This window comes from Sander lucioperca, chromosome 20, assembly GCF_008315115.2.
Source record: "Sander lucioperca isolate FBNREF2018 chromosome 20, SLUC_FBN_1.2, whole genome shotgun sequence".
NCBI lineage: Eukaryota > Metazoa > Chordata > Actinopteri > Perciformes > Percidae > Sander > Sander lucioperca.
The window spans coordinates 16,359,270-16,383,254 of record NC_050192.1 but is presented as its reverse complement, the minus strand read 5'-3'; the positions used below and the strand labels follow the sequence as shown (position 1 = coordinate 16,383,254).

Here is a 23,985-nt window from a genome sequence, read left to right as displayed (position 1 = left end):
ACACAGAGCTTTCAAGGGGAGCGATGTTCATGTCTAAGAAGAAGTTAAGGAGAAAACTCAAAACTTTCACCCAGGAAATGGATGTTTATGTCCCGGATGTACTACTTAATGGAACCGGTGCTTTAACCCAAACCACAATCTTTATTCTAATCCTAACTAGTCGTTTTGGTGTATAAACTTAACTGTCGTCGCGGCATGATGGCCACCTTTTCTTGGCTAAACTCAATTGCAATGGCCGCCTCATGGTACTCTGTACCTGGTTCATAGTCATCTTTTCTCGGCTAAATTTAACTCTAAAGACCACTAAACTTAATTGTCATGTGACCGGCCATAATGTGATGGGCCAGCGATTGCCTAATTTCGCAGGATATCATACTAATTGTTGTGCATAGGTTTTTGATTACGATATCATATGAACCCGTTCATAAGCGTTGCCCAGATCAATGAGAGCAGGATGAGCAGTTAAGAAAATAGATGAATATTTTAGAATTTAAAGATCCTCGGTCTCTCTTCCTCTCTGGTTCCTGATGTATGAACATTTCACCTGGAGGAGATTGATGTCACTTTGATCAGAAACACGATGGATGACATGCCATTGATTCAGTTCTTTGGGCTCTATTTTCATGGATTAGTTTAGTTTAATCTCATATTTCATTAACAGATTTGCTGGCTCAGCCAAACATCTACCCGTCTCCCTCCCCTGATTCGGTCTACAAGGCCAAGCAGCAGAGGCTCCAGGTGCTGATGGGCTCCAACTTCACCATCAGGTGCTCCGTCAGACCACAGTACCCAGGAGGCTCCTTCAAGCTTATCGTCCCCACCCCTGACCCAGCACAGAACTACACCCTGCCAGCTGTCAATCACTCGGCCCACTTCCTGTTCTCTGCTGCAGACCCCACCCACCGAGGGGAGTACCGCTGTGTTTATCACCTCTACGTTTTCTTCCATAACTTCTCTTCTGAGAGCCAGCCGCTCCATCTCACTCTCGCAGGTAACTTCACAGACAATCTGAGTCAAACAGGGAAATGTCACACTGACTTACATCTGATCATCAGACTGGTTGTCCTGGTGCTGCTGGTGCTCATGTCCGGTGCTGCCCTGTTTTGCTACTCCAAGGTACTATACACATGCACACACTACACACACTACACACTCTATACACTCCTCTATGTTACAAACTCACGGACATTTCAAATTAAAAGCCTTCCAGTGGCTCATCTCTCTCTTTCCTGGTAGGCTTTTTAATTAAAAAACATCTGCAGAAAATGCTGTTTTTCACTCATGAAAGCAAACTGTAACATCAATAGAAGAAAAAATAAGTGAATAAAAACTGCATTTCTGTAAAAAGAAAATAAATAAAAAATCACCAGTCATGGAAACTGGACACCCGGGGAGATATACAAATTTCCGGGCCTTTTCCAGCACTCTGCTGTGACGCGCTTCTTCTGTAACTTCTGTCATCTCGGCCACAAATTCCTCTTGTCCCGGCCCAAGCAACGCTCCAAAAAAATCAAATTAGCCGGCACAGAGTTTGACAGAGACTGAATAAGTAACGGATATAAAACAGAAGTAACATTTTAACTGGCCTCCATGCTGCTTTGTACTGTTCACTAACCCTGTGTAGTAAGAGTAGCGTCATCTCTTTTGGAGAACAAAAAGGTATCTAAGACATTTCCTGTCATTTCTCTAGGCCAGCAGAGGGCAGACACCAAGACGAGAGGACAACATGGAGGTGCATTACCTCTGTGGTGCTGACGACTTGCTGGGTGAAGAGGCAGGAGGAGCTCAGGGCACAGAGTAGGATCTCACAGCCAGATGGACGGCTCCGCTCTCAAACAGCCAAATCAGAGCAGTTCAGGTGTGGGATAATATCAGTCATAGCTTTAATATCTTTCCATAGCATAGCTTTCCTAGAGAAGACCCAGACAGACAAACAACTACATTGGCAAACTTTTAAAGCAACACCAAAAATTCTTTTGTACCTTAAAATAATGTTTCCAAAATCGTTTCACTGGTTCATCAACTCGTAACAGGGTGAACGGCACTCCTGCATTCGCTTTGCAGCCCTCTTTCGGCTATAACCACACTATGCAAGTTTGCTAGCCTGGTTGACACCAGAACCTTCTCAGTTGTAACTGAGAGTGGGTCTGGGGAAGGTTCATTCACAGCCCATTTCCAACGGACGCCGCTCAAATACCTCTGGACGCAATAGGATAGTCCTTCAACCAATCAGAGCAACGATCCAGGTGACATAGCAGTGGCTTCGGTGGCTGTCATGTTGAATGTAAATAAGAAGCTGCTCGCCGTCGCTGCGCTATCGTCATCGTGTAAAGCCCGCCTCAACGGTTGTGATTGGTGTAAATCCCACCTCAATGGTTGTGATTCGTGTAAATCCCGCCTCAACGGTTGTGATTGGTGCCTCGATTTGGAAAAATTGGAAATGGGCTTGAATGGGCTCTTGGCCAGACAGACTTACAGAGAAAATCTCAAATTTGCCCGGAAGTTCGTCAGGGTTTTCCCAGGCTACAAGTTTGCCAGATCGGGTAACGGATCTGTAGTTCGAATGAGACAGCGGTAATGGACAATTCCGCTTCCAACCTGTAGGGGTACCAAAGAGGAAAAGTGCTTTGGTGTTGCTTTAAACCATTGCAAAGGGGGGAACAATTATAGAATATGATTGTACATTTATGCTTTTATTATTATTATTATTATTATAGAGATTTCTTTCTGCATAGAGAAATATTTGGCGCCCCCTCTCCCCCCAAAAGAGGTTTTAGCCAGCGTCTAAAGGAAAATCACCAGTGCTAATACATCTTTGTATCTCTCTCTCTCTGATATAGAGGCATCAGCATTACATTTAAACAATTTCATAAGCGGTTGAAAGTTCCTTGTAGTCACCTTAAAAATCGGTCCACTTCCATGTTTTGGTACAGGCGTTTTCACACCTGATGCGTATCGTACGGGAGTAACGTTCCACGTGAACTGTAGGTCTCAAAACCACCTTTTCAGGTGGACTCGGCCACGGTTTGGACCAACTGGGCCTGGGTTCGGTCGCAACGTTTAAACTAATCAGAACGATTTGGACTTTGGGATCAAATGAAAGTAAATGAAGATAGTTTCACCATGTATTAGGGCATTTAAAAAATGTATCAGAATGCAGGAAACAGAATGTTTGGCGCTCAGAATTTCCTGGGAGAGGATCCACAGACTTCCCCCTGCTCAAATATATGAATCAACTTGCAGTGGTGGAATGTAACGAAGTACAAATACTTTGTTACTGTACTTAAGTACATTTTTCACGTATCTGTACTTTACTTAAGTAGAATCAATAGTGCATACTTTTGACTTTTACTTCGTTATATTTTGCAGCAATTATCTATACTTTCTACTCCACTACATTTCTACAAAGTTCCGTTACATTTTCTGATCAGTTTTTCCCCCTGCCAAAATGTCTTCCTGACCGTCACACGTTCGCAGTCCGCAGGGAAGCCTTCAGCAGCGGCTCCTGCTCCTGCACCGCCACGCCAAGACCTGCCCTTCCATAGCATTTATTGGCCAGGCGCGTACCGCTCCCGGTACTACCGCTGCTCCCGTTACTGCTGCTGCTCCCGATACTCTGCTTGGTCATACAGTATGTGAAGCATCCGTTCACATAAGGTTAATATACAACCTGTATATTTATCTTAAAAACACTCCCAGTCCTCCTCAGCTGTGAGCACTCACTGTCCCGTGGGAAATAATGCAAAGTCTTAAGCTTCATGCAGATCACCCTGATAGATAACCAGAATTGTAAGTCACAATGTAAACTGGGCCACAAATGGTAAGCACAATTAAATTAACCTACAACTAACTTAATTAAAATGCCACAGCCCATACTGTTTTTTTTTTAATTATTAGAATATAGACATTAAGAGAATAAATCGTTATGCAAGTACTTTTACTTTTAATACTTAAAGTACATTTAAAATTAGGTACTTTTTACTTTTACTTGAGTAGGGTTGTCATTGTGGTACTTCTACTTTTACTAAAGTAAATATGTCTCTGGTTATTTGTACTTTTACTTAAGTACTGAGACTCCGTACTTCCTCCACCACTGTCAACTTGTAAATCTTAAATTCTTATTGAACTCCTGCACTGATGTTTCACAATAAGCCTCCCAGTGTCTCATTAGACACAATCCCTCCCTTTCCCGGTAGGTGTTTAGGTGGAAAGAGATTGTTAAAGTTGCCTTTGTAATTCATTTATATAACTCCTGTCTGGTCTGTGTTGTGTTTTCACATATTTTTTATACTGATATGGACCTGTGTTTGAATTAAGGATGATGTAATGATGAAAATGTTGTATTATATAATCTGCTGAGTGAACTGTTGTTGCATCATATAATATGCAGAGCCAGGTAAAGAAAAGATGTGTGTTAGCCGTTAGCTTTCCTTATTCACCATGAATAACATGTACTTTCACATTAGACGATTGTATATGTTTAACTATATTCTTTTTTTACATGATGGAAACCAGATGAGTAGTGGTGATAAAGTAAAGAAAGCTGATGATACAATTGTTAATGTTTTGCCTCTTGCTTGAAATACTGTCAGACATCATTTTAAGTCTTCTAAATGTTCAGAGCAGATCAATAACACATTCAAAAAGACAAAACTTGCAGCTAAATAAAGTTAAATACTGTTTACATGCCTTCTTTTTTCTCCCCTTTGCTCTGCCATGTAGCCTTTGCATCATTTTTTTTTTATTGACAAAAAAAACAAAAACATACAAAACTCTCGTAGGGGGAAGAGAATATACAGTCATGTTATGATACTATGCATCCTGATAAAGTTCCCTTGGTCTTTGGAATTAAAATAGCCCCACATCATCACATCCCCTTCACCATACCTAGAGATTGGCATGGTTTTATTTCAGTTAACCTACTAGCTGGTTTGATTTGCATTGAGAGATGATTTTATGGAAAGTACCCCATACCAATCTCTAGGTATGGTGAAGGGGATGTGATGATGTGGGGCTATTTTAATTCCAAAGGCCAAGGGAACTTTATCAGGATGCATAGTATCGTGGATCCATGAAATAACTGGCTTTTCAAAATAAAAATCTGCCTGCCTCTATGGGAATTTAACATAGGGGTGTACTGACTTTTTCTTGCAATTTTACTAAATTTGATCTTTCTCAGTGAGGAAAAAAAAACTATTTAAAAATAATGTATAAACCAAACAAAGAAGGCTTAGAACATCTCCACTTACTGCAATGAATTTGAGAGTTACCCATAAGAACAATCATATTGACTAAATCTGGTACTGATTAATCTACATTATCCATATGAAAGAGGCAGGGCTTAATTTGAGCCGGAAAACGCCGGAACATGTTCCAGCACATCCAACGTTGGATCCGGAACCTTTTTTATTGGATCCGGCACCTCCTGTGTCACCATGAAACATTAATCGGCTAAATGAAAAAAATAAATTACTGTTTGTGTAGTGTTCAATGTTGTTATCTGTCTTGTTAAGTCTTTATTCCCCATTGAAGTTCCACAAAAATCTTGTGTTTGCATTTTTCGATGCGTTTTGAGGTGAATTTTCAGGGTAAGACAGAGGGGGAGAGGGACGGAGGGAGGGGAGACAGAGGGAGGAGAGGAGGCAGAGGGGGGGAGGGACGGAGGGAGGGGAGACAGAGTGGGGGAGAGGGACGGAGGGAGGGGAGGCACTTCATCAGCACTTCAAGTGACACAAGCGCTTGTGCTGGTTGAGATTGCTGTTATAGCCTCATTTCACTCAGGGGAAAAATGTCAAAAAGACAACAAAGTTCCCTTAACTTTTTCAAATACGCTGGCCAGTCGGATCCCAAACAAGCAAAAAACGTTTCTGCCCATCAAGAATGTGGAGACCACGGTGGGTTTTTTGGTTAATTTAATAGTCCAATGGATAATTGCTGCTTGTGAAAACGATTTACATTTCGCACCGATGCAGTGCATGTTCTGAAATAAAAATAAACATTACCCTGATGTACACACAGCGTTGTTTAGGTTTTTTTAGTCAGAGAAGCTACGTAGACAGTGTCATTTTCTTTGTTCCATTACCTCCAACCCCTGTTTTGAGTCACCGGATCCACCCCCCCTCTGTGCTACGGAACCTCCCACTTTACAAATTAAGCACTGAAAAGAGGATATGTGGCAAGGTGAGATTAGGGATATTATCAATCTTAAAAGGTCCAGTGTGTGGGAATTTCTCCCATCTAGCGTTGAGATCATATATCGCAATCAACTCTCTCGCGCCACGCAGTTCAAAGTACGTAGCTATGGTAGCCTTCACGCTTCAAAAAGGGCCAGTCTCTTGCTCTTTTCAATATTCTTTTTCTTTTTCTGGGCGAAGAAGAAAAAGACTCCTGTTCCTGAAATTTGGATTTTGAATACATGTGGTCCTCCATGGGAAGCGACGATACCCATTAGCAGCGTTAGCAGCACCTGTGAGTTTATCATGTGACAGCTAAAACGTGAAAGGCAGAGCAGTATGTCCTCTATGTCCCTTACCGGCTAACGTATTTCAAGATGGAGCATGAATATGGAGCGTCTACCCCAGTTCATGCGAATGCAAATGTAAAATGTCAAGCCAAAAGGAATACTTGGAATTGATGGTGGTGGTAAATATTCATGAAAAAAGGACAAGTTTGTGAACAGGCAACACAGACTTTGATAATGAACAACTAAACACGTTACACACTGGAACTTTAAGTGACAGCCGATTATGTAGCTCGGACCAGACGCCTATGTAACATATCTGCACAGGGGACAATTTAGATTTAAAATTTAAATAAATGTTTTCAGTTATACTCAATTGATGTTGATCTGACACACTGTACTTCCAGGTGACATTTGATGTGACTGCGAACTGTGACGCTAAATAAACACACAGCCTTGCCCCCCCATGGACTTGCCCTTGTTATTCCTTCTTATTATCCAATTCAATCACTTAGTTGTATTTATACACGAGTGTCATCTTGTGGTCACAGGGAGGAACTGCAACACCACATAAAGTTAAACTGAAGGAAAAACTGGATGTCAGCATGGGACACAGTCATCAGATTGGCAGTGAATGCAGAGCATTTATTTACAGAGAGAAGGCCGATTCAATTCAACGCTTTGCTGCCTCGTGTCCTGTCTGGGTGTGTTTGGGTTTTAACTCAGCCCAGCGAGATAACAAAAACTCAAACATGAACATAACTTGTGTGCATGAATGACAGTCAAAACATTAAAGTAAATCAACTTAAAGGACACACACATCATGGCTGGGTGGGGGGGAAAGTGTGAACAAAATGAGGGAGGCTGTATTTATAGCCTCTGATTAAGTGGATTGATTTCACCTGAAGGGGGCGGTTCCTTCTGAAGGAGTGTTTGATTTTAACTCCGTGCTTCAGGTGTTGTCAGGTGGCCTCTGTGGTGAGCGTTTGAAAGCTTCAAAGTGTCAAAAAAATGTCAAAAAAGCATTAAAAAAAGTGTCAAAATAGCGTCAAAAAAGCATTAAAAAAGGTGTCAAATAAATATCAAAAAAGCATCAAACGCATTAAAAAAGTGTCAAATAAATATCAAAAAAGTGTCAAAAAAGCGTAAAAAAGTGTCAAAATAGCATCGAAAAAGCATTAAAAAAAGTGTCAAGAAAGCATAATATATTTACCAAAAGCGTCAAAAAGGCGTTAAAACGTCAGAAAAACGACTCTTAAAGCTTCAGAAGTGTAGAAAAGGCATTTTAAATCGTCAAAAGAAGGGTTGATGGTGCCACAGATACTGACGGGTCAACACACAACCATCTTTACAATGTAAATGCTTAAACTTCCCACGGTCCCTGAAAGCACCATTCCTTTCCCTGCCCCGGAACCCGGAAGTATCCAGCTTGTTGTGAGTTGTCCTGCTTTTGCTGCTGCTATCTTGTTCCTTCCTCATCGCTCACAAATGGCGCGTTCCGCGGCTTTGGGCCGGAGCGGGCCAGGTCGGACCGGGCCGGAACTCTGGTCCTCGGCGCTGGTGCTGACGGTGCTGCTGGCGGAGCTGGTCGGGCCGGGCGGCGCCGTGTCCGAACCGGGGAAATGGATCCTGAATGTCGACAGCGTGAGTTTCCTGCTTGTTGTTGTCGGAGTATTTTTAGCGGTTAGCTAACGTTAATATTTACCGATGAACACTCACTCAGTCTTATTCTTAGTGGAGAAGAAGATAAGGGGGTCACTGCGGCTGCGTCAGAAACATGTAAACAAAGTAGAGTAACTAAGTACATTTATATTTATTTAAGTAGCGTTACTGTAGCCTACCATCGCACAATTCTGAGGTTCCTGTATTTAACTCGTGTGTTTTTTCATTTTCTGCTACTTTAAACTTCTACGTTACTACATCTCAGATTTAAATATTGCACTTTTTACTTTACTACATTTATCTGATGACTTTATATTCAATCCATCTATCTCTCTTTATCTAAGTGTCCTGAGATCCATTTTGTTATGATATGACACTACAAATAACATTGAATTAAATCCATATTCAATCCATTTTCAAATTAACTACGACTACAAAATACAGTCAATATCATTGATCCTCTGACACACACACACACACATACCCCTACACCCACACATCCCTGCACACATACACCCCTACACACACACACACACACACACACACACACACACCCCTACACACACACACACACACACACACACACACACACACACACACACACACACACACACACACACACACACACACACACACACACACACACACACATACCCCTACACACACACACACACACACACACACACCCCCACACACACACACACACACACACATACCCCTACACACACACACACACACACACACACACACACATACCCCTACACACACACACACACACACATACCCCTACACACACACACACACACACACATACCCCTACACACACACACACACACACACACACACACACACACACACACACACACACACACAATTAAGTTGTCTAAATTGATAAAAACAAGCACAATGTAACAAATATTTTGTGAAAGCACCAACTGTCAACCGTACAATATCGTCTCAATATCCAGTATTTGGTCAAGAATATCGTTATAGCTGATTTTCTCCGTATCGCCCAGCCCTAACAAACTGAAGTCAGCTCTCCATCTGTAACCGCTGCACCATTATTTAATCAGCAATTATAATCCACCTGCTGTGTTTGTCTTCATGTTCAAGTGCAAACAATAAGCGCCGCTTGTCTGCAACCAGATACCAAATTTAACAACATATCAAACATGAACATAACTAAGTGTGCATTAATGACAAAACGTTAAAGTGAACCAACTTACAGGACGCACACATCACGGCTGGGTGGGAAACGAGTGTGAACAAAGGGAGGAGCGAAGGGAGGAATGCTGTATTAATAGCCTCTGAATAAGTGGATTGATTTCACCTGAAAGGTGCGGTTCCTTCTGAAGGAGTGTTTGATTTTAACTCCCTGCCTCAGGTGTGGTCAAGTGAGCGTTGGAAAGTGTAAATTAAGCGTTAAAAAGTGTAGAAAAGGCACCCAAAGAGTGTCAAAAAAGTATTGAAAAAAGCGTCCAAAAAGTGTCCAAAAAAAGCGTCCAAAAGGTGTCCACAAAAAGCGTTAACAAATGCCAGATTATATATGTATGTAAAAGAAGACTAACTTTTTACAGTGCAGGACCTTTAACACTTTGCAAGATGACATAATTAAATATGTTAAGTTATCGCTCTTGTGTGAGGTGCCGTCATGCTTTTTTAAGCTTTAAAAGTTGTCAAAGATTTTTATTTTTTTATAATCACAAAGGCGTCTGTTTGTTTTTGTTTGTTCCAGGAAACTGTGAAGAAGCAGAACTACTTCCTCTTCACTAAAACTCTGTTCAACAGCAGCTTCGTCCATCGTAAGTAGAGACAGACGTTCTCTCTCCTTCTGGTGTCGATGTGGATGCTTTTAACAACGTGACATCATGACTTTGCGTAAACGTACACGCCCACATTCTTAAGCCAAGCGGCGTGTTATCTGTACGCATTTTGAGCTATCCTATCCTGGCTAACGTGGGTTTGAGCTTCTTGTCACCTACAGGTTTGGCATGTATGTTTGGCATATATATGCTCTTGACGGCATATGTATAATCAGGAAAACGGAGAGGGTGAAATGTCTGTTTATGAAAGTAGCCAGCCACGTGTAATAATAATAATAAATTGAATTTATATAGCGCTTTTCAAAGACTCAAACGTAGCCTAAGTCCGATTAAATGTTCCTACACTATGTGTCCCTGTAATATGAGTTGTGTTTTGTCTCTCCGTGTTGCTCAGTGAAGGCCGAGGCCTGCAACTCGTCGACAGCCGTCCAGCTGGACGTGTCCTGGTACCTGAGGAACTCCCACTGCTACGACGAAGTCTTCAGCCTGGACGTGAGACACTCGCTCCTCTACTCTGCTGGAGGGCACAAATCATAATCGCCATTATTTTGGTCAATATTCAGAACAGGGATTCTAAATGTTGGTATCACTGGTTGCGTCCGGAACAGGTTTCTGCCTACCCTTAGAATTTTTCCCCACCGAACTCTACGCTGGTCGACGTAATAACGGCGCCGTTGATTACGGGAAGGTGTTTACGTAGGTGGAGCGTTCAATGCAGTAGGCTGTGAGAAAGTGAAAATGGAACTCGTGAGCAGAAAAAGTGTAGTTTGGCAGTACTTTCAGTCAAAAGAAGACCATTCAAGTCCAGCTACATGTTCAATTTGCAATGCTGATTAGTCTCGTGGTGGCGAGGACCCTAAACTATACACAACATCACCGCTGTTACAACATTTGGTATGAAACATCCGAAAGAATACGAGTTGTGCATGAAGGAATCTACAGACAGCAGCCAAAATGCAGCAACTTCAGGTACGGCAAAGGAAGGACAGTCACTGTTTACTTCATTAACGTGTTTACTGTGTTAATGGACTGAGGATGGGAGGAGGATTCGGTATTCGGTTTCGGATTCGGCAGAATCTTAAGCAGTGGATTCTGTATTCAGCCGAACCCCAAAACTCTGGATTTGGTGCATCCCTAGTCCGGAATCTCCTCCTCTGCACCACAGACTCAACATGTAAACTATCATTCAACGTACTTACATCTTTTTTTCAGACGCACAAAAGCTGTCATTTTCAACGTTCCACTTCCTGAGAGCCTCCTTGCCCGGTTGAAGACGCGTAACCACGGTAACCCCCGCCGAAATGACTGAAAGAGGTGAATAACTAGACGGACAGTCGTTTTAAAATATGTAGGAATGTAAGTTAGAGCGTTGTTGACGTTGCAGAGCTCCGTGGTTTCTGTCCGTTTTGTCTGTTATGAACGTTGTCGCTACTACCGCATTGCATTGCGGGATATTTATGCCGGCGTAGTGTCTAGTATTTGCATACTGTAGTATTTTACCAGAGATACTATGCAATTTGCGTACTATAGAGAGGCGAAGTCCCTCCCCTTCCCGTGGACCGCCATGCGACCTTAACCCTTGTGTTGTCTTCCCGTCGACCATTTTGTTTTTCTGGGTCAAAATTTAAAATTAAAACCATAACACGCTTTTTTGAAGTTTTTGTCACTTTTCCCGATGTTCTTTGTCACTGTTTTTTTCTGTGCTTTTGTTTGGCGTTTTTTTTTTTTTTTCACGTATTTCAAGCTTTTTCTGACATTTTTGTCACTTTTTTCATCTTCAAACATATGAAATTGAATAAAACACCCAAATTCAATGGAAGTAGTGAACTGATCATTTATTTTACTTCATCATCAAATTTGACCCGTTTTCAAAAAGTTTCTAAATCAGAAATTTGGGTTTCTTTCAACCAAATTGTCAAAAACACAACGTGGATGGTTCCATACAACACTCTTCACAAGTCAAATAAATGATCACTTCACTATTTTGATTGAATTTGGGGGATTTAGTCAATTTTATAGCATTTTGGGAGAAAAGAATTGGTGAAAGAACGTTGAAAAAAGTGACAACAATGTTAAAAGCGTCAAACACGTCCAAAGAAAATGCCAGAAACACCAAAAAAGAGTGTAGAAAAAAAATCAAGTGAGAAAAACATAGGGAATAGTGAAAAAAAAAAAAAGAAATCACATCGCGTCAACACCCGCCATGGGCCATCGCGATGCTTTAATTAAACAGTCGGATTCCCCTGGTCCGCACCAGTTCTAAGTCAGCTGCTAGGCGCCAGCCGAGGCGACCCGCCAGGACCCCGCGCGAACGGGGCCCAGCGGGCGCCGTAGCTGGGGAGATCCGCAAGAAGGGCCCGGCGCGCGTCCAGAGTCGCCGCCACCACCGGCGTACCCGATCCCCTCCGCCGGCCCGCCTTCCATGCGTCGTCGGACACCGCCCCGCGAAAAACCCGCCGCACGACAACAACGAGTGCCGCCGACGAGAGCCCCGCGAATTTAAACACGAGGGTTTAAATTTTGACCCAGAAAAAAAAAAAGTTGCATGGTCGACGGAAAAGACAACAGGGTTAACTGTAGTTGTTTTTTTATTTCAGTAAATGCAACATCGTTCCAAAAGTCAACGAGTAATCGTGTTAAATAGTGAGGATTTCAGTATTGACCCAAATAAATGTGATTATGATTTTTGCCTAAATCTATACATCAGGACAGATATCATTTAGATTCCTTATACAGGTGAATAACAGCACCGTGCTGCACGTCTCTCTGTCCTCTTTCTTATCTGTTTGTGTGTTTGTTTGTGTGTGTGTGTGTTTGTTTGTCTCCAGGCGAACGGGGCAAAGAATTACTTCAACTCGACGAAGGTCAGCCAGGGAGGAGGAAGTGGATATTATGTTGTTCACCAATATCGTCCAATCACCTGCCAGCAGCACATAAGCCCCCAAGCGGTAATAAACACGGACACACACACACACACACGCTCTGACTCACAGTGCAAACAATAAGTGATACATTGAGTGTGTGTGTGTGTGGTAAGTGTTTCTAAAGAGGGTGTGTTTGTTTTATCACACAGTTCGGTCTGGATGAATTTGAGATGAAAACTCGACTGACGGAATTGCCGCAGGAACAGGTGCGACACTTCCTGCTTCTGTCTCTCTACTTGCCCTCTTTCTCTCTGTCTCTCTACCTGTCTATCTACCCATCTCCTGTCTCTCTACCCATCTTCTGTCTCTCTACCTGTCTTCTTTCTCTCTCTCTCTCTCTCTCTCTCTCCATGTCATCTGTCTCTCCGTCTCTCTATTTGCCCTCTTTCTCTCTGTCTCTCTACCTGTCTCTCTACCCATCTCCTGTCTCTCTACCTGTCTTCTGTCTCTCTACCTGTCTCTCGACCTGTCTCTCGACCTGCCTCCTGTCTCTCTACCTGTCTCCTGTCTCTCTACCTGTCTCCTGTCTCTCTACCTGTCTCTCTACCTGTCTTCTGTCTCTCTACCTGTCTCCTGTCTCTCTACCTGTCTCTCTACCTGCCTTCTGTCTCTTTACCTGTCTCTCTACCTGCCTTCTGTCTCTTTACCTGTCTCTCTACCTGCCTTCTGTCTCTTTACCTGTCTCTCTACCTGCCTTCTGTCTCTTTACCTGTCTCTCTACCCATCTCCTGTCTCTCTACCTGTCTCCTGTCTCTCTACCTGTCTCCTGTCTCTCTACCCGTCTGTCTCAGCCAGAGCTGCACATAAAAACGAAGAAGCAAATAGCCTCCCTCGCTGACTCACCACTCTGAACACTTTTTAGCGTCAGTGTTCTCAGAGGAGAATCCAGTAAATCCAGAAGAGTTTCCTGTTTCGCAGGAGGAGGAGACAAATGTCTTTGGACTCTATCCAAACTCTGCAAGCCTGTTCTGTGATAACAGATCAGATCATTCCTAGCTCTCTGGCTCTTTTGTTTCTACACTTTCTGTCAGATATAATCACGCCCTGCTTTCACACTGCACGCAGGCATCCAATCCTTCTGGTTCGCCAAAGTAAAATCTGAAGAATATGTGTGTATACTGTATTACATTTCCGTTCCGTCCAATAATTAAAGGTGCTGTAGGTAGGATTGTGAAGATCCAGGATTTAGCCAAATAATTTGAACATCAACAACTTCTCAGTTCCTCCCCCCTTTCTGCTAAAGCCCCTCCCCCCCACCAGGGAGAATGAATGCATGTGCATGAGCAGTGATTGACACGCAGTTAGACACCCTCCCCTGGCCCTGATTGGTGCATCTGAACAGTTAGACACCCCCCCGGCCCTGATTGGTTCATCTGAACAGTTAGACACGCCCCCCTGGCCCTGATTGGTGCATCTGAACAGGGAGTGGTAGATTTTTGCAAATCTCACTACAGGCTGTCGTAGGTGCCAGAGGAGCCAGAGTTTTTCTTAAATGACCTGCTTCCTGTAGTTCTACTGGAACATAGGGTCAGTTTCAGCAAATATGACAGAAAGTTAGTTTTATAAGTCTTACCTACTGCACCTTTAAAATAAATAACCCAGCCCGTGTTTCTTACTCGTCTATATCGCTGCTCCGAACCAACATATTGCAGTTGTAGTTATCTTTAAGCACTAAGTATGTTAAACGTATTTTCCTTTTTCCGTTTGTTTTTCAGCCAATCACAGAGAAGAATTTAGGAAGCAGGAGGAGGAGAGATGCGGACGCTCCAAAACCAAAGGTGTGCACGTTCAACTCACTCACACAACACCATGGCAACCACCAGCAGCGTGCAGAGTCTACACGCTGCCTCCTGTTTACGCCCAGTATACCAGGATGTTGATGAGATATTTCGGTTTGGGCGTGTTAGTTTAAACAGAGATGAGCTCTTCTACTGGAGATAAAAACACTTTTGTGCACAGAGATCGCTTTTGGCTCAAAACTCTGCTTAAAAACCAAAAACATAGCCTGTGTGCTTTGCCATTCTTTTCTGTTACAAACTATAATTGTTCTCTTTAAGCTATAGTGCATAGCACACACACACACACACACACACACACACACACACACACACACAGTTACTTGTAGCCAAGGAGGACACGGAGGATTATTTTTGTGAATGAGATTATCATAGACCAACTCTGAAACATCGGCCATTTAAAGCTATAGAGCATAGTTTCTGTCGCCCCCATGAGGAATTCTAAGTAATGACAACAACACTGTCGCCGTGTCCACATGATACAAGCCTTCTGTGACCGTGCACTTACTTCCATTGAATTTTGGGTGTTTTATTCAATTTCATATCCTTTAAAAAAAATCAGTTTAAATGGTTTTAGAACAGTCTGCTGACTACACTTTGACATAAACCAGTCTGTGATTCACTCAACATGCTCTGATCTTAACTATTAGTCAAAATAATTCATAATTTCTGCTTTTTTCTAACTCAAACATTAGGTAAAATGTCATATACATTAGGTTTAATGACCATGAATTTGAAAGAAAGAGTTGAAAAAAGTGACGAAAGAGCCAAAAGCATAAAAAAAGGGACAAAAATGTTGGAAAAAGTTAATTTTAAAATTTTGGACCCGGAAGGACAACAAGTTCATAACCCCCTGAACATAGTCACACTGAGAAATACAGAGAGAGTTGTTGTATCAACTCATTGAGCAATGGCTTAAATGTATCGTACGTTCATTAGAATAAAACAAGTTTTTGAAGTTCTCCATTTATTTTAGATGTTGATATATTAAACGTTTGATTTTTTTCTCCCATGCCGACGCGGTGCAGAAGGAAAGTGTTCCGGCTGAAACAGGGAACGCTGCCATCCATCGTAAAGAGGTCAGTCAGCCACTCTCATTTCTATTTCCTGCTCCTCATATGGGACTGCTTGTTCCCCCCGCAGGAACAAGTTGATAGACGTACTGACTAGTGCTAGGTATCGCCACTGATTTCCCGAATCGGTTCCATTCTGATTCACAAGGTCCCGATTTGATTACATTTCCGATTCAATGTCGATTTGGGATATTTCAGTTGCCAAACCAATTTTGCTTGGATATGAATGAGTACATTTTACAATTGTACAAGGTTCCTTCTAACCGGATACATTATCAAAAGTATCAATGTTCACATACACGCACACACGCACACACGCACACACACACACACACACACACACACACACACACACACACACACACACACACACACACACACACACGTTTGTTTCACTATCTTTATGGGGACCCGTCATTGACATAATGCATTCCCTAGCCCCTTACCCTAACCTTAACCATCACAACTAAATGCCTAACCTTAACCCTCACCCTCACCCTAACCATAACCTAATTCTAACCCTAATCCTAAAACAAAGTCTTAACCCTCAAACAGACCTTTAGCCTTGTGGGGTCCAGCATTTTGGGCCCCACAAGGCTGTGCAGACCCCACAAGTATACTGTATTCCCCGGTTTTTGGACCCCACGAATATAGTAAAACAAGCACACACGCACGCACGCATGCACGCACACATACACACACATGCACACACACACACACACACACACACACATTCACAGTCTCTCACACACACGCACACACACACACATGCACACACAAGCGCACACACACGCATAGACACGCACGCACACACACACACACACACACACACACACACACACACACAGATACAGTCTCTCTCTCACACACACACACACACACACACACACACACACACACACACACACACACCCTGTTAAACCATTAACCGTAAAGCAGTTACCTTTTTATTTAACAGGAACAGACATGAGAATGGAGGCCAAGGGACCCGTTTTAAAATGGCCGTGGCAGTTTTTCCCCTTTACCAAAAATGAAAATAATCTTCGGAGCGTTATTTAACTCCCTCCCCAACAAGCTAGCGTGACATAGTTGGAGCCAATGGATTCCCTCGGTCTTCTAGTTTCTAGTTTGGCTAGTCCACACAGCATTCCTGGACGGGGGGAGAACGTGCTCTGGTTTATTGGCATTTCTTTAAACCAATCACAATCATCTTGGGCAGTGCTAAGCGCCGGACGGAGCCAGGACGTCGCTGCAAAACAGCCTCGAGAAGGAACTTGTTTTGGTGGAACATGTGTACGTTTACAAGTAGTTTTAGTCGTGCAAGAGAAAACTCAGATTGGACAGATAGTCTAGCTAGCTGTCTGGATTTACTCTGCAGAGATCTGAGGAGCAGTTAACCCTAGTCCTCACAAATCCACCGGAGGTTAGAACGCCAACACAAAGGAAGAGGAAGGAGGTGGACATGCGGCCTAAAAGAGGGACGTCTGGCAGAATTTCCGGCGGCAACAGAACAATCCCGGATGTGGAACGTCGTGGATATGGAATACCTAGTTTCACATGACACAGACAGAGAGGGAATTCAGAATTGTATGAATCGATAGGGGCTCATTCAAATGAAAATCAATTTAAATCGGAAAATCTTGTTTAAACCCAGCCCTAATATGCCACAGGCGTAACATATTGTGTGTGTCCAGATATGTTCCATTAACGTTAAACCTCATCTGTGTTGTTGTTGCCCAGGCGGCGGCTCATTCCTCCCTGGATGCGGTGGCCGAGAGCTGGGAGGACGGACCCTACATGTTCATCCTGAAGATCAGAGAAATCAGCCCCGCCAACCCACCCTGGAGTCTGCAGCGTCAGTCACACACACACACACACACACACACACACACACACACACACACACACACACACACACACACACACACACACACACAGCAAGTTTGGAGTTTGAGTTTGACCCGTCGATCTGATCGAGTGTGTTTGTGTTTGCAGTGCAGATCAGCATGAAGGGTCCTCACGACTACTTATCAGCCGCAGAGTGGCCAATGATGGTGGTAAGAACACACACACACACACACACACACACACACACACACACACACACACACACACACACACACACACACACACAGAAGCAGCAGAAAGGCAGAACTGAGTACACTTTAATATCTGTTTGAATCGCAAGTAATATCGTTATCGCGATATTCAAAATATTTAACTCATACTGTGCAGCCCTAATATGCGCAAACAACACACACACACACACACACACACACACTCCAAGAACAAAAATCATTCCACATTCAGCTTTTTAATGGATAAGTCTGCTGTTGTTGTAGATTTTAGTTATTGTCAACAAACCAACTATGTGTTAATTATCTACTTTCCTTTTATAACAAGTTAAGATTAAAGACATTAGAAAGGAAACATTAAGGAAACATATAGAATATCACCACATTAATCCTTTAAAGGAACACGCCGACTTATTGGGACTTTAGCTTATTCACCGTAACCCCCAGAGTTAGATTTCCCAAAGTCTCTCTCTCTGTGGGTGACCCCGTGTCCAGTTCTACATGGTGATGTGCATCGTGTACGTGCTGCTGGCGGTGTTGTGGCTGCTCCTGTCGGCGCGCTACTGGAGGGATCTGCTCCGGATCCAGTTCTGGATCGGAGGAGTCATCTTCCTGGGCATGCTGGAGAAAGCCGTGTACTACGCCGAGTTCCAGAGCATCAGATACGACGGCCTGTCAGGTAGCTGAAGGAGACACGGGGGGGGGGACGTTTGACACGGCAGATAATAATAATAATAATAATAATAATAATAATACTAATGTGTCCTCCTGCAGTCCAGGGCGCGGTGGTGTTTGCTGAGGTGCTCTCGGCGGTGAAGAGGACTCTGGCCAGGGTGTTAGTGATCATCGCCAGTCTGGGATACGGCATCGTCAAGTAAGATGACGTTACGATGTGGTGAAGTCACAGGTTTTTAAATCGCTTTTCTCGGCTCGAGGGAAGTTTTTCAGACATAAAAAGTCCATGGATTGAAAATTCAGAAATAGAAAGAGTCGGACTTTGTTTGTATAGGAGGAAATCCTGGACAAAATCAGCAGATAAAATAAATCAATGTATAGGAAACACTGACGGAGCTCTAAGACTCCTTTCTGTCCGTCCACTAGGCCCAGACTCGGTGCGCTGCTCCACAGAGTAGTCGGAGTCGGTCTGCTCTACTTGATCTTCTCCATTGTCGAGGGGATCCTACGAGTCAACGCTGTAAGTCTCACAGTCTGTGTGTGTGTGTGTGTGCGCTTGTTTTTCTATATTCGTGGGGTCCAAAACCGGGGAATACAGTATACAGTATAGTACAGTATACTTGTACCAAAATGCTGGACCCCACAACTTTAAAGGACTGTTTGAGGGTTAAGACTTGGTTTTAGGATTAGGGTTAGAATTATGTTATGGTTAGGGTAAGGGTAAGGGTTAAGGTTAGGCATTTAGTTGTGATGGTTAAGGTTAGGGTAAGGGGCTAGGGAATGCATTATGTCAATGACGGGTCCCCACAAAGATAGTGAAACAAACATGTGTTTGTGTGTGAGTGTGTGTCTAACCTGTTTCTCTCTCCAGGATCGAGGCGACAACACCAGCAGTAGGCTTTTGTGTGACATAGTGCTGGCCTTCATTGACTCCTGTGTTGTCTGGTGGATATCCTTTTAACACGTGTACACACACACACACACACACACACACACACACACACACCAGAACCTCACAGCAGTTTCACGCAGTGGAAAAGGAAAAGAGAAAAGGGACCAAAATTAAGTCGAACTGAGCCGACCCATGCAGTAGAAATGAGGGATGACACTTTATGATGGCTGTGGGTACGCGATCTGTGCTGCCTGAACAACCTGACATGCGCAGATGATAATCCTGTTTACGACACTGCACGATCTGTTCCACGCTTGCGCACCTTTGCACCGCGGGAATATCATTCATTTCACGGCACTCGCAAAGGGTTGTGTGGAGGAAACGGAAAGGCTGGAGTGACAGACAGACTCAGACTTCATTCCACATGTAACCAAAATGGCGTATGTTCATGTAGGGCTGGGCGATATGGAGAAAATCAAATATCACGATATTTTTGACCAAATACCTCTATCGATACCGCAACGATATTGTAGTGTTGACTAGTGGTGCTTTCACAAAATATTTACACAATGAGATTTTTGATAAATAATCATCAGTAATGTGGATATAATGACTAAGTGGGTAATGGCAAATAATAGAACAGTTATAACAGTTCAGAAAATGACATCACTTTACCGTGATGCAGCCTTTAAAACCAGGAAAAGACCAGTCTTATGCCATATTACGATATCCAAAATCTAAGACGATATCTAGTCTCATATCACGATATCGATATAATATCGATATATTGCCCAGCTCTACGTTCATGTAACGTGTAACTCCTTTATTATTTTGGATTGGCAACCACGTAAGCACCTGCATAGCGTAAGCTACATTTAAAAACCGCACAACACTACATTTCACAAAAACAATAATGTCGCCAAGGCGTAGTACACAGACGTCGATATGCGGTTTTGGATCAGTGACAATAAGTACTTCATTTAAATATCTTTATAAAAACAGACCCGCCGTGAACTGCATAATGAATAACATAAAATCGGATCGTGGAGGCAGCACAGATCGCGTACCGACAATGACAACAAGCAGCTGCTGACGTACGTGCTGCCACTAGAGGGCGAGAAAAGACAAAATCCCGCTGTTTTCTGTCTGTCTGTCTGGCTGTCTGTCGGGCTTCCGGCTCCTTTCTGCTCATTGTGCGCTGCAGATTTGACGCATTTCTCAGGGGGTTTAAGGCTCTTTCCCTCAAGAAAATGTGAAATTATTTTAATAAAAAAAAAAAAAAAAAAAATGCAATTGTACATCATTTTGTACCATTGTTATTAACATATCTGTGTCTACAACAGATAGCTTGCTGAACCTACAATCATTAGAGCTGAGAAAAGTCTTTTAGTTCCTTTGATGCTCACATTGAATGCACTTTTATTCGGCTTATAAGTCTTAGGAAAGCCCTGCAAACATGCCACATGAAACTAAAACTGTTCGTTTCAAAGTGGACTTGAATGGTGGGGTAAACCCCACCCACCTGGTACACCCTGTTGAACGAAACAAGCTTGTTTTAAGAATAACTGTAGCTGCTTAATAAGTTCCCTCTCTTTCCCTGCCTCGCCACAATTCTTTATCTTCCTCCTCCTCTCCGTCACACAATCTTTCCACATCCTGCTTTCTTGCACACTCCCTTTTATCTCTTTACCCTTTCTTTCTTTACCCTGCCGTTCTTTTCTTCCCCTGTAGGCTGAAGGTGACGTAGTTCTCCTGGCTGCTATTCCTCTGGCTGTGCTCGACTCTACCCTCTGCTGGTGGATATCCACGACTGCACCTTCCTTTTAGTACAACTGTACACTCTCTCTCTCTCTCTCTCTCTCTCTCTCTCTCACTCGCTCTCCGTCTCCCTCTCTTTCTGTCTGTCTCTCTCTCTCTCTCTCTCTGTCTCTCTGTCTCTCTCTCTTTCTGTCTGTCTCTCTGTCTGTCACTCACACACTCACACTCTCTCTCTCTCTCTCTCTCTCTCTCTCCCTCCCTGTCTCTGTCTACCTCTCTGTCTCTCGCTGTCTCTCTCTCTCTCTCTCTCTCACTCGCTCGCTGTCTCTCTCTCTCTCTCTCTCGCTCTCTGTCTCTCTCTCTCTCTGTCGGTCTCTCTCTCTCTGTCGGTCTCTCTCTCTCTCTCTCTCTCTCTCTCCCCGTCTCTCTCTGTCTCTCTCTCTCTCACTCGCTTTCTGTCTCTCTCTGTCGGTCTCTCTGTCTCTTTCTCTCGCCCTCTCTCGCTCTTCCTTAATTTTTCAAATTGTTTTGCTTTCTTCTATGTGTATAATTGATTTCAAGCAAAAAACCTCTGCACCCTCAATGCTAATGTCATGTAATTAACCAAAGTTATGATATGACCAATTTGAATATACGTTTGGCTGCAAGTGTTTATATCCATCATTCAAAAAACAATCTCAGAATTTGGACATTTCTGCAATTGCAGAGAAACAATGTGCAGCGTGTTAAAAATGTTAACAACTCTCTGCCCTGAGGGCTTAAAGCTCTCAGTTTTGGCTTCGCTGTGCAGTCACACAGTGTTCAGACCTGGAGCTAAAACCCAGAGTCCAGCCGGTGCTGTTTGTTTACTTTGTTGAAACTGTTGTCCATGTTCCTTGACCGTGTCGCCACATCTTTGTGAGTCTGGCCCAGACGATGAAGCTGCTGAGGCTGCGGAGGAACGTAGTCAAGTTGTCTCTCTACAGACACTTCACCAACACGCTCATCTTTGCCGTCATAGGTACGCAAAATACCTTTTATTGTCTTAAACTAATCAACCCTCTCTTTCATGGACTGGCCGGGTACCCTGACAAGCCAGATCCACATCCAGATGTTGGGTCACCATTGGCAGGGCTCAATCCGAGGGGCGGGATAAACGGTTGTCTTTCAAATTCCCTCTGCACGCAATAGGATAGCGCTACAACCAACCAGAGCAACGCTAGTTGATAGACTCCGAATACATCTTCCTTTTTTAAGAATGACTTCAGTGCTTAACTCCAAGTCTTCCAGAGTCACGGCAAAAGCCGACTCCAAAGACCGCTGTTCGCCAGCAGCAGCGGCCATCTTCTTTGTTTTCAAATAGTACGGAATTCACGCGGAACCATCGCAACTCTGCCGTCATGTGATTGGCCTGACCAGAGTTTGGTTTTTCCAGCTTGCCCTGGCTGCAAATTACATTTGCTGCCGCTAGGGTGCGTCTAGATTTCTAGGCTATAGGCCTGGAACAATTATTACATAATTGTTTCTGCGGTGTCTTTGCTTAACCGCAATTAATTGCCAACATTAGCTAAGGCCAAATTGTAATTATATAAGTGATTATTGGTCGGACTCTATATTTTAATGATAATAAAGAGGCATGGGTAACTTCATAGGCGGTGTTCTTGTGTTAACAGTATCTGGGTCAAATGACTGATATATAACCAAAAGATGGATCCTGGGATTCATTCAAAACTCTCATTTGTTTCAAAAAGCAATAATACATATTTTTTAATTTGACTGAATGGGACAATTATATTGTTAACCCTTGTGTTGTCTCCCGAGGAAGACATTAGGGTTGATCACAATTATTTCTGAGACAATTAATTGTACAGCAAAATTTGGAATTGTTACAGCTGCCTTCAGGGAGAAGATCCCGTGTGCCGATATGGAAAACCAACACATTCTCACTCCCATCGTGTAAAATACGGATGCTTGGTCAGGTACCTTTGGCATTGTTATTGATGCTAAAAGTCTCCTTTATTATCATATTTAAATGCGCTTGGTCGGGTCTATTGGAGTCATTTTTGATGCAGTTAGGTTTATGAAAAAGTCGTGGGTGGGCTTACGTTTCCATGACACGCAGGACAATAACGGGACCGTTTGTTTAGGTAAAAAAGAACAGGACAGTTGGGTTTAGATAAAGAAGAATGGCACAGTTGGGTTTAGGTAAAGAAGAACGGGACAGTTGGGTTTAGGTGAAGAAGAACGGGACAGTTGGGTTTAGGTGAAGAAGAACGGGACAGTTGGGTTTAGGTGAAGAACAACGGGACAGTTGGGTTTAGGTGAAGAACAACGGGACAGTTGGGTTTAGGTGAAGAACAACGGGACAGTTGGGTTTAGGTGAAGAACAACGGCACAGTTGGGTTTAGGTGAAGAAGAACGGGACAGTTGGGTTTAGGTAAAGAAGAACGAGACAGTTGGGTTTAGGTAAAGAAGAACGGGACAGTTGGGTTTAGGTGAAGAAGAACGGGACAGTTGGGTTTAGGTGAAGAAGAACGAGACAGTTGGGTTTAGGTAAAGAAGAACGGGACGGTTGGGTTTAGGAAATGAAGAACGGGACAGTTGGGTTTAGGAAAAGAATGGGACAGTTGGGTTTAGGTAAAGAAGAACGGGACACGCAGGACATGAACCCCGATCTCCTGGGTGAAAGTCCTGTGTTGTTTGACCCATCCACCCCCCCAACCAACCTCTCTATGCGGAATTTCAGGCTTACTACTCTCTACCGTAGTCGCTCTTAATGCTGCGTCATCTTCAAACGCCGTGTAGCTGCTGCTCTCCCCGCTGCGTTCATCAAACACGCTGAAGGGGGCTTTTTGCGTCGTATCTGAC

General features: G+C 43.3%; 2 protein-coding genes across 8 annotated transcripts in view; both read left to right on the top strand.

Annotated features, from left to right (window-relative positions):
• Positions 1–2,127, top strand: part of LOC116053130 (scavenger receptor cysteine-rich type 1 protein M130-like) — a 47,005-nt gene extending 44,878 nt beyond the window's left edge. The window contains exons 8-9 of one of the 4 annotated variants that reach the window (XM_035995835.1): positions 662–991; positions 1,691–2,127. In XM_035995835.1, the coding sequence (XP_035851728.1) occupies positions 662–991; positions 1,691–1,755 (395 nt within the window). In that variant the 3' untranslated portion in view covers positions 1,756–2,127. Of the gene's footprint in view, positions 1–661; positions 1,117–1,690 lie in introns of all 4 variants that reach the window. The other 3 variants (XM_035995834.1, XM_035995833.1, XM_035995832.1) reach the window with 3 other exon arrangements.
• Positions 2,128–7,849: 5,722 nt separating this feature from the next.
• The window catches only part of zgc:162698 (uncharacterized protein LOC560165 homolog), a 26,495-nt gene continuing 10,359 nt past the window's right edge, over positions 7,850–23,985 (top strand). The window contains exons 1-14 of one of the 4 annotated variants that reach the window (XM_035995841.1): positions 7,850–8,104; positions 9,858–9,924; positions 10,340–10,437; positions 12,774–12,893; positions 13,019–13,075; positions 14,585–14,647; positions 15,694–15,744; positions 17,479–17,593; positions 17,734–17,795; positions 18,309–18,492; positions 18,588–18,687; positions 18,915–19,008; positions 19,360–19,437; positions 22,030–22,138. In XM_035995841.1, coding sequence (XP_035851734.1) covers positions 7,949–8,104; positions 9,858–9,924; positions 10,340–10,437; positions 12,774–12,893; positions 13,019–13,075; positions 14,585–14,647; positions 15,694–15,744; positions 17,479–17,593; positions 17,734–17,795; positions 18,309–18,492; positions 18,588–18,687; positions 18,915–19,008; positions 19,360–19,437; positions 22,030–22,138 — 1,354 coding nt within the window. In that variant the 5' untranslated portion in view covers positions 7,850–7,948. Of the gene's footprint in view, positions 8,105–9,857; positions 9,925–10,339; positions 10,438–12,773; positions 12,894–13,018; positions 13,076–14,584; positions 14,648–15,678; positions 15,745–17,478; positions 17,594–17,733; positions 17,796–18,308; positions 18,493–18,587; positions 18,688–18,914; positions 19,009–19,359; positions 19,438–21,111; positions 21,181–22,029; positions 22,139–23,985 lie in introns of all 4 variants that reach the window. The other 3 variants (XM_035995840.1, XM_035995839.1, XM_035995842.1) reach the window with 3 other exon arrangements.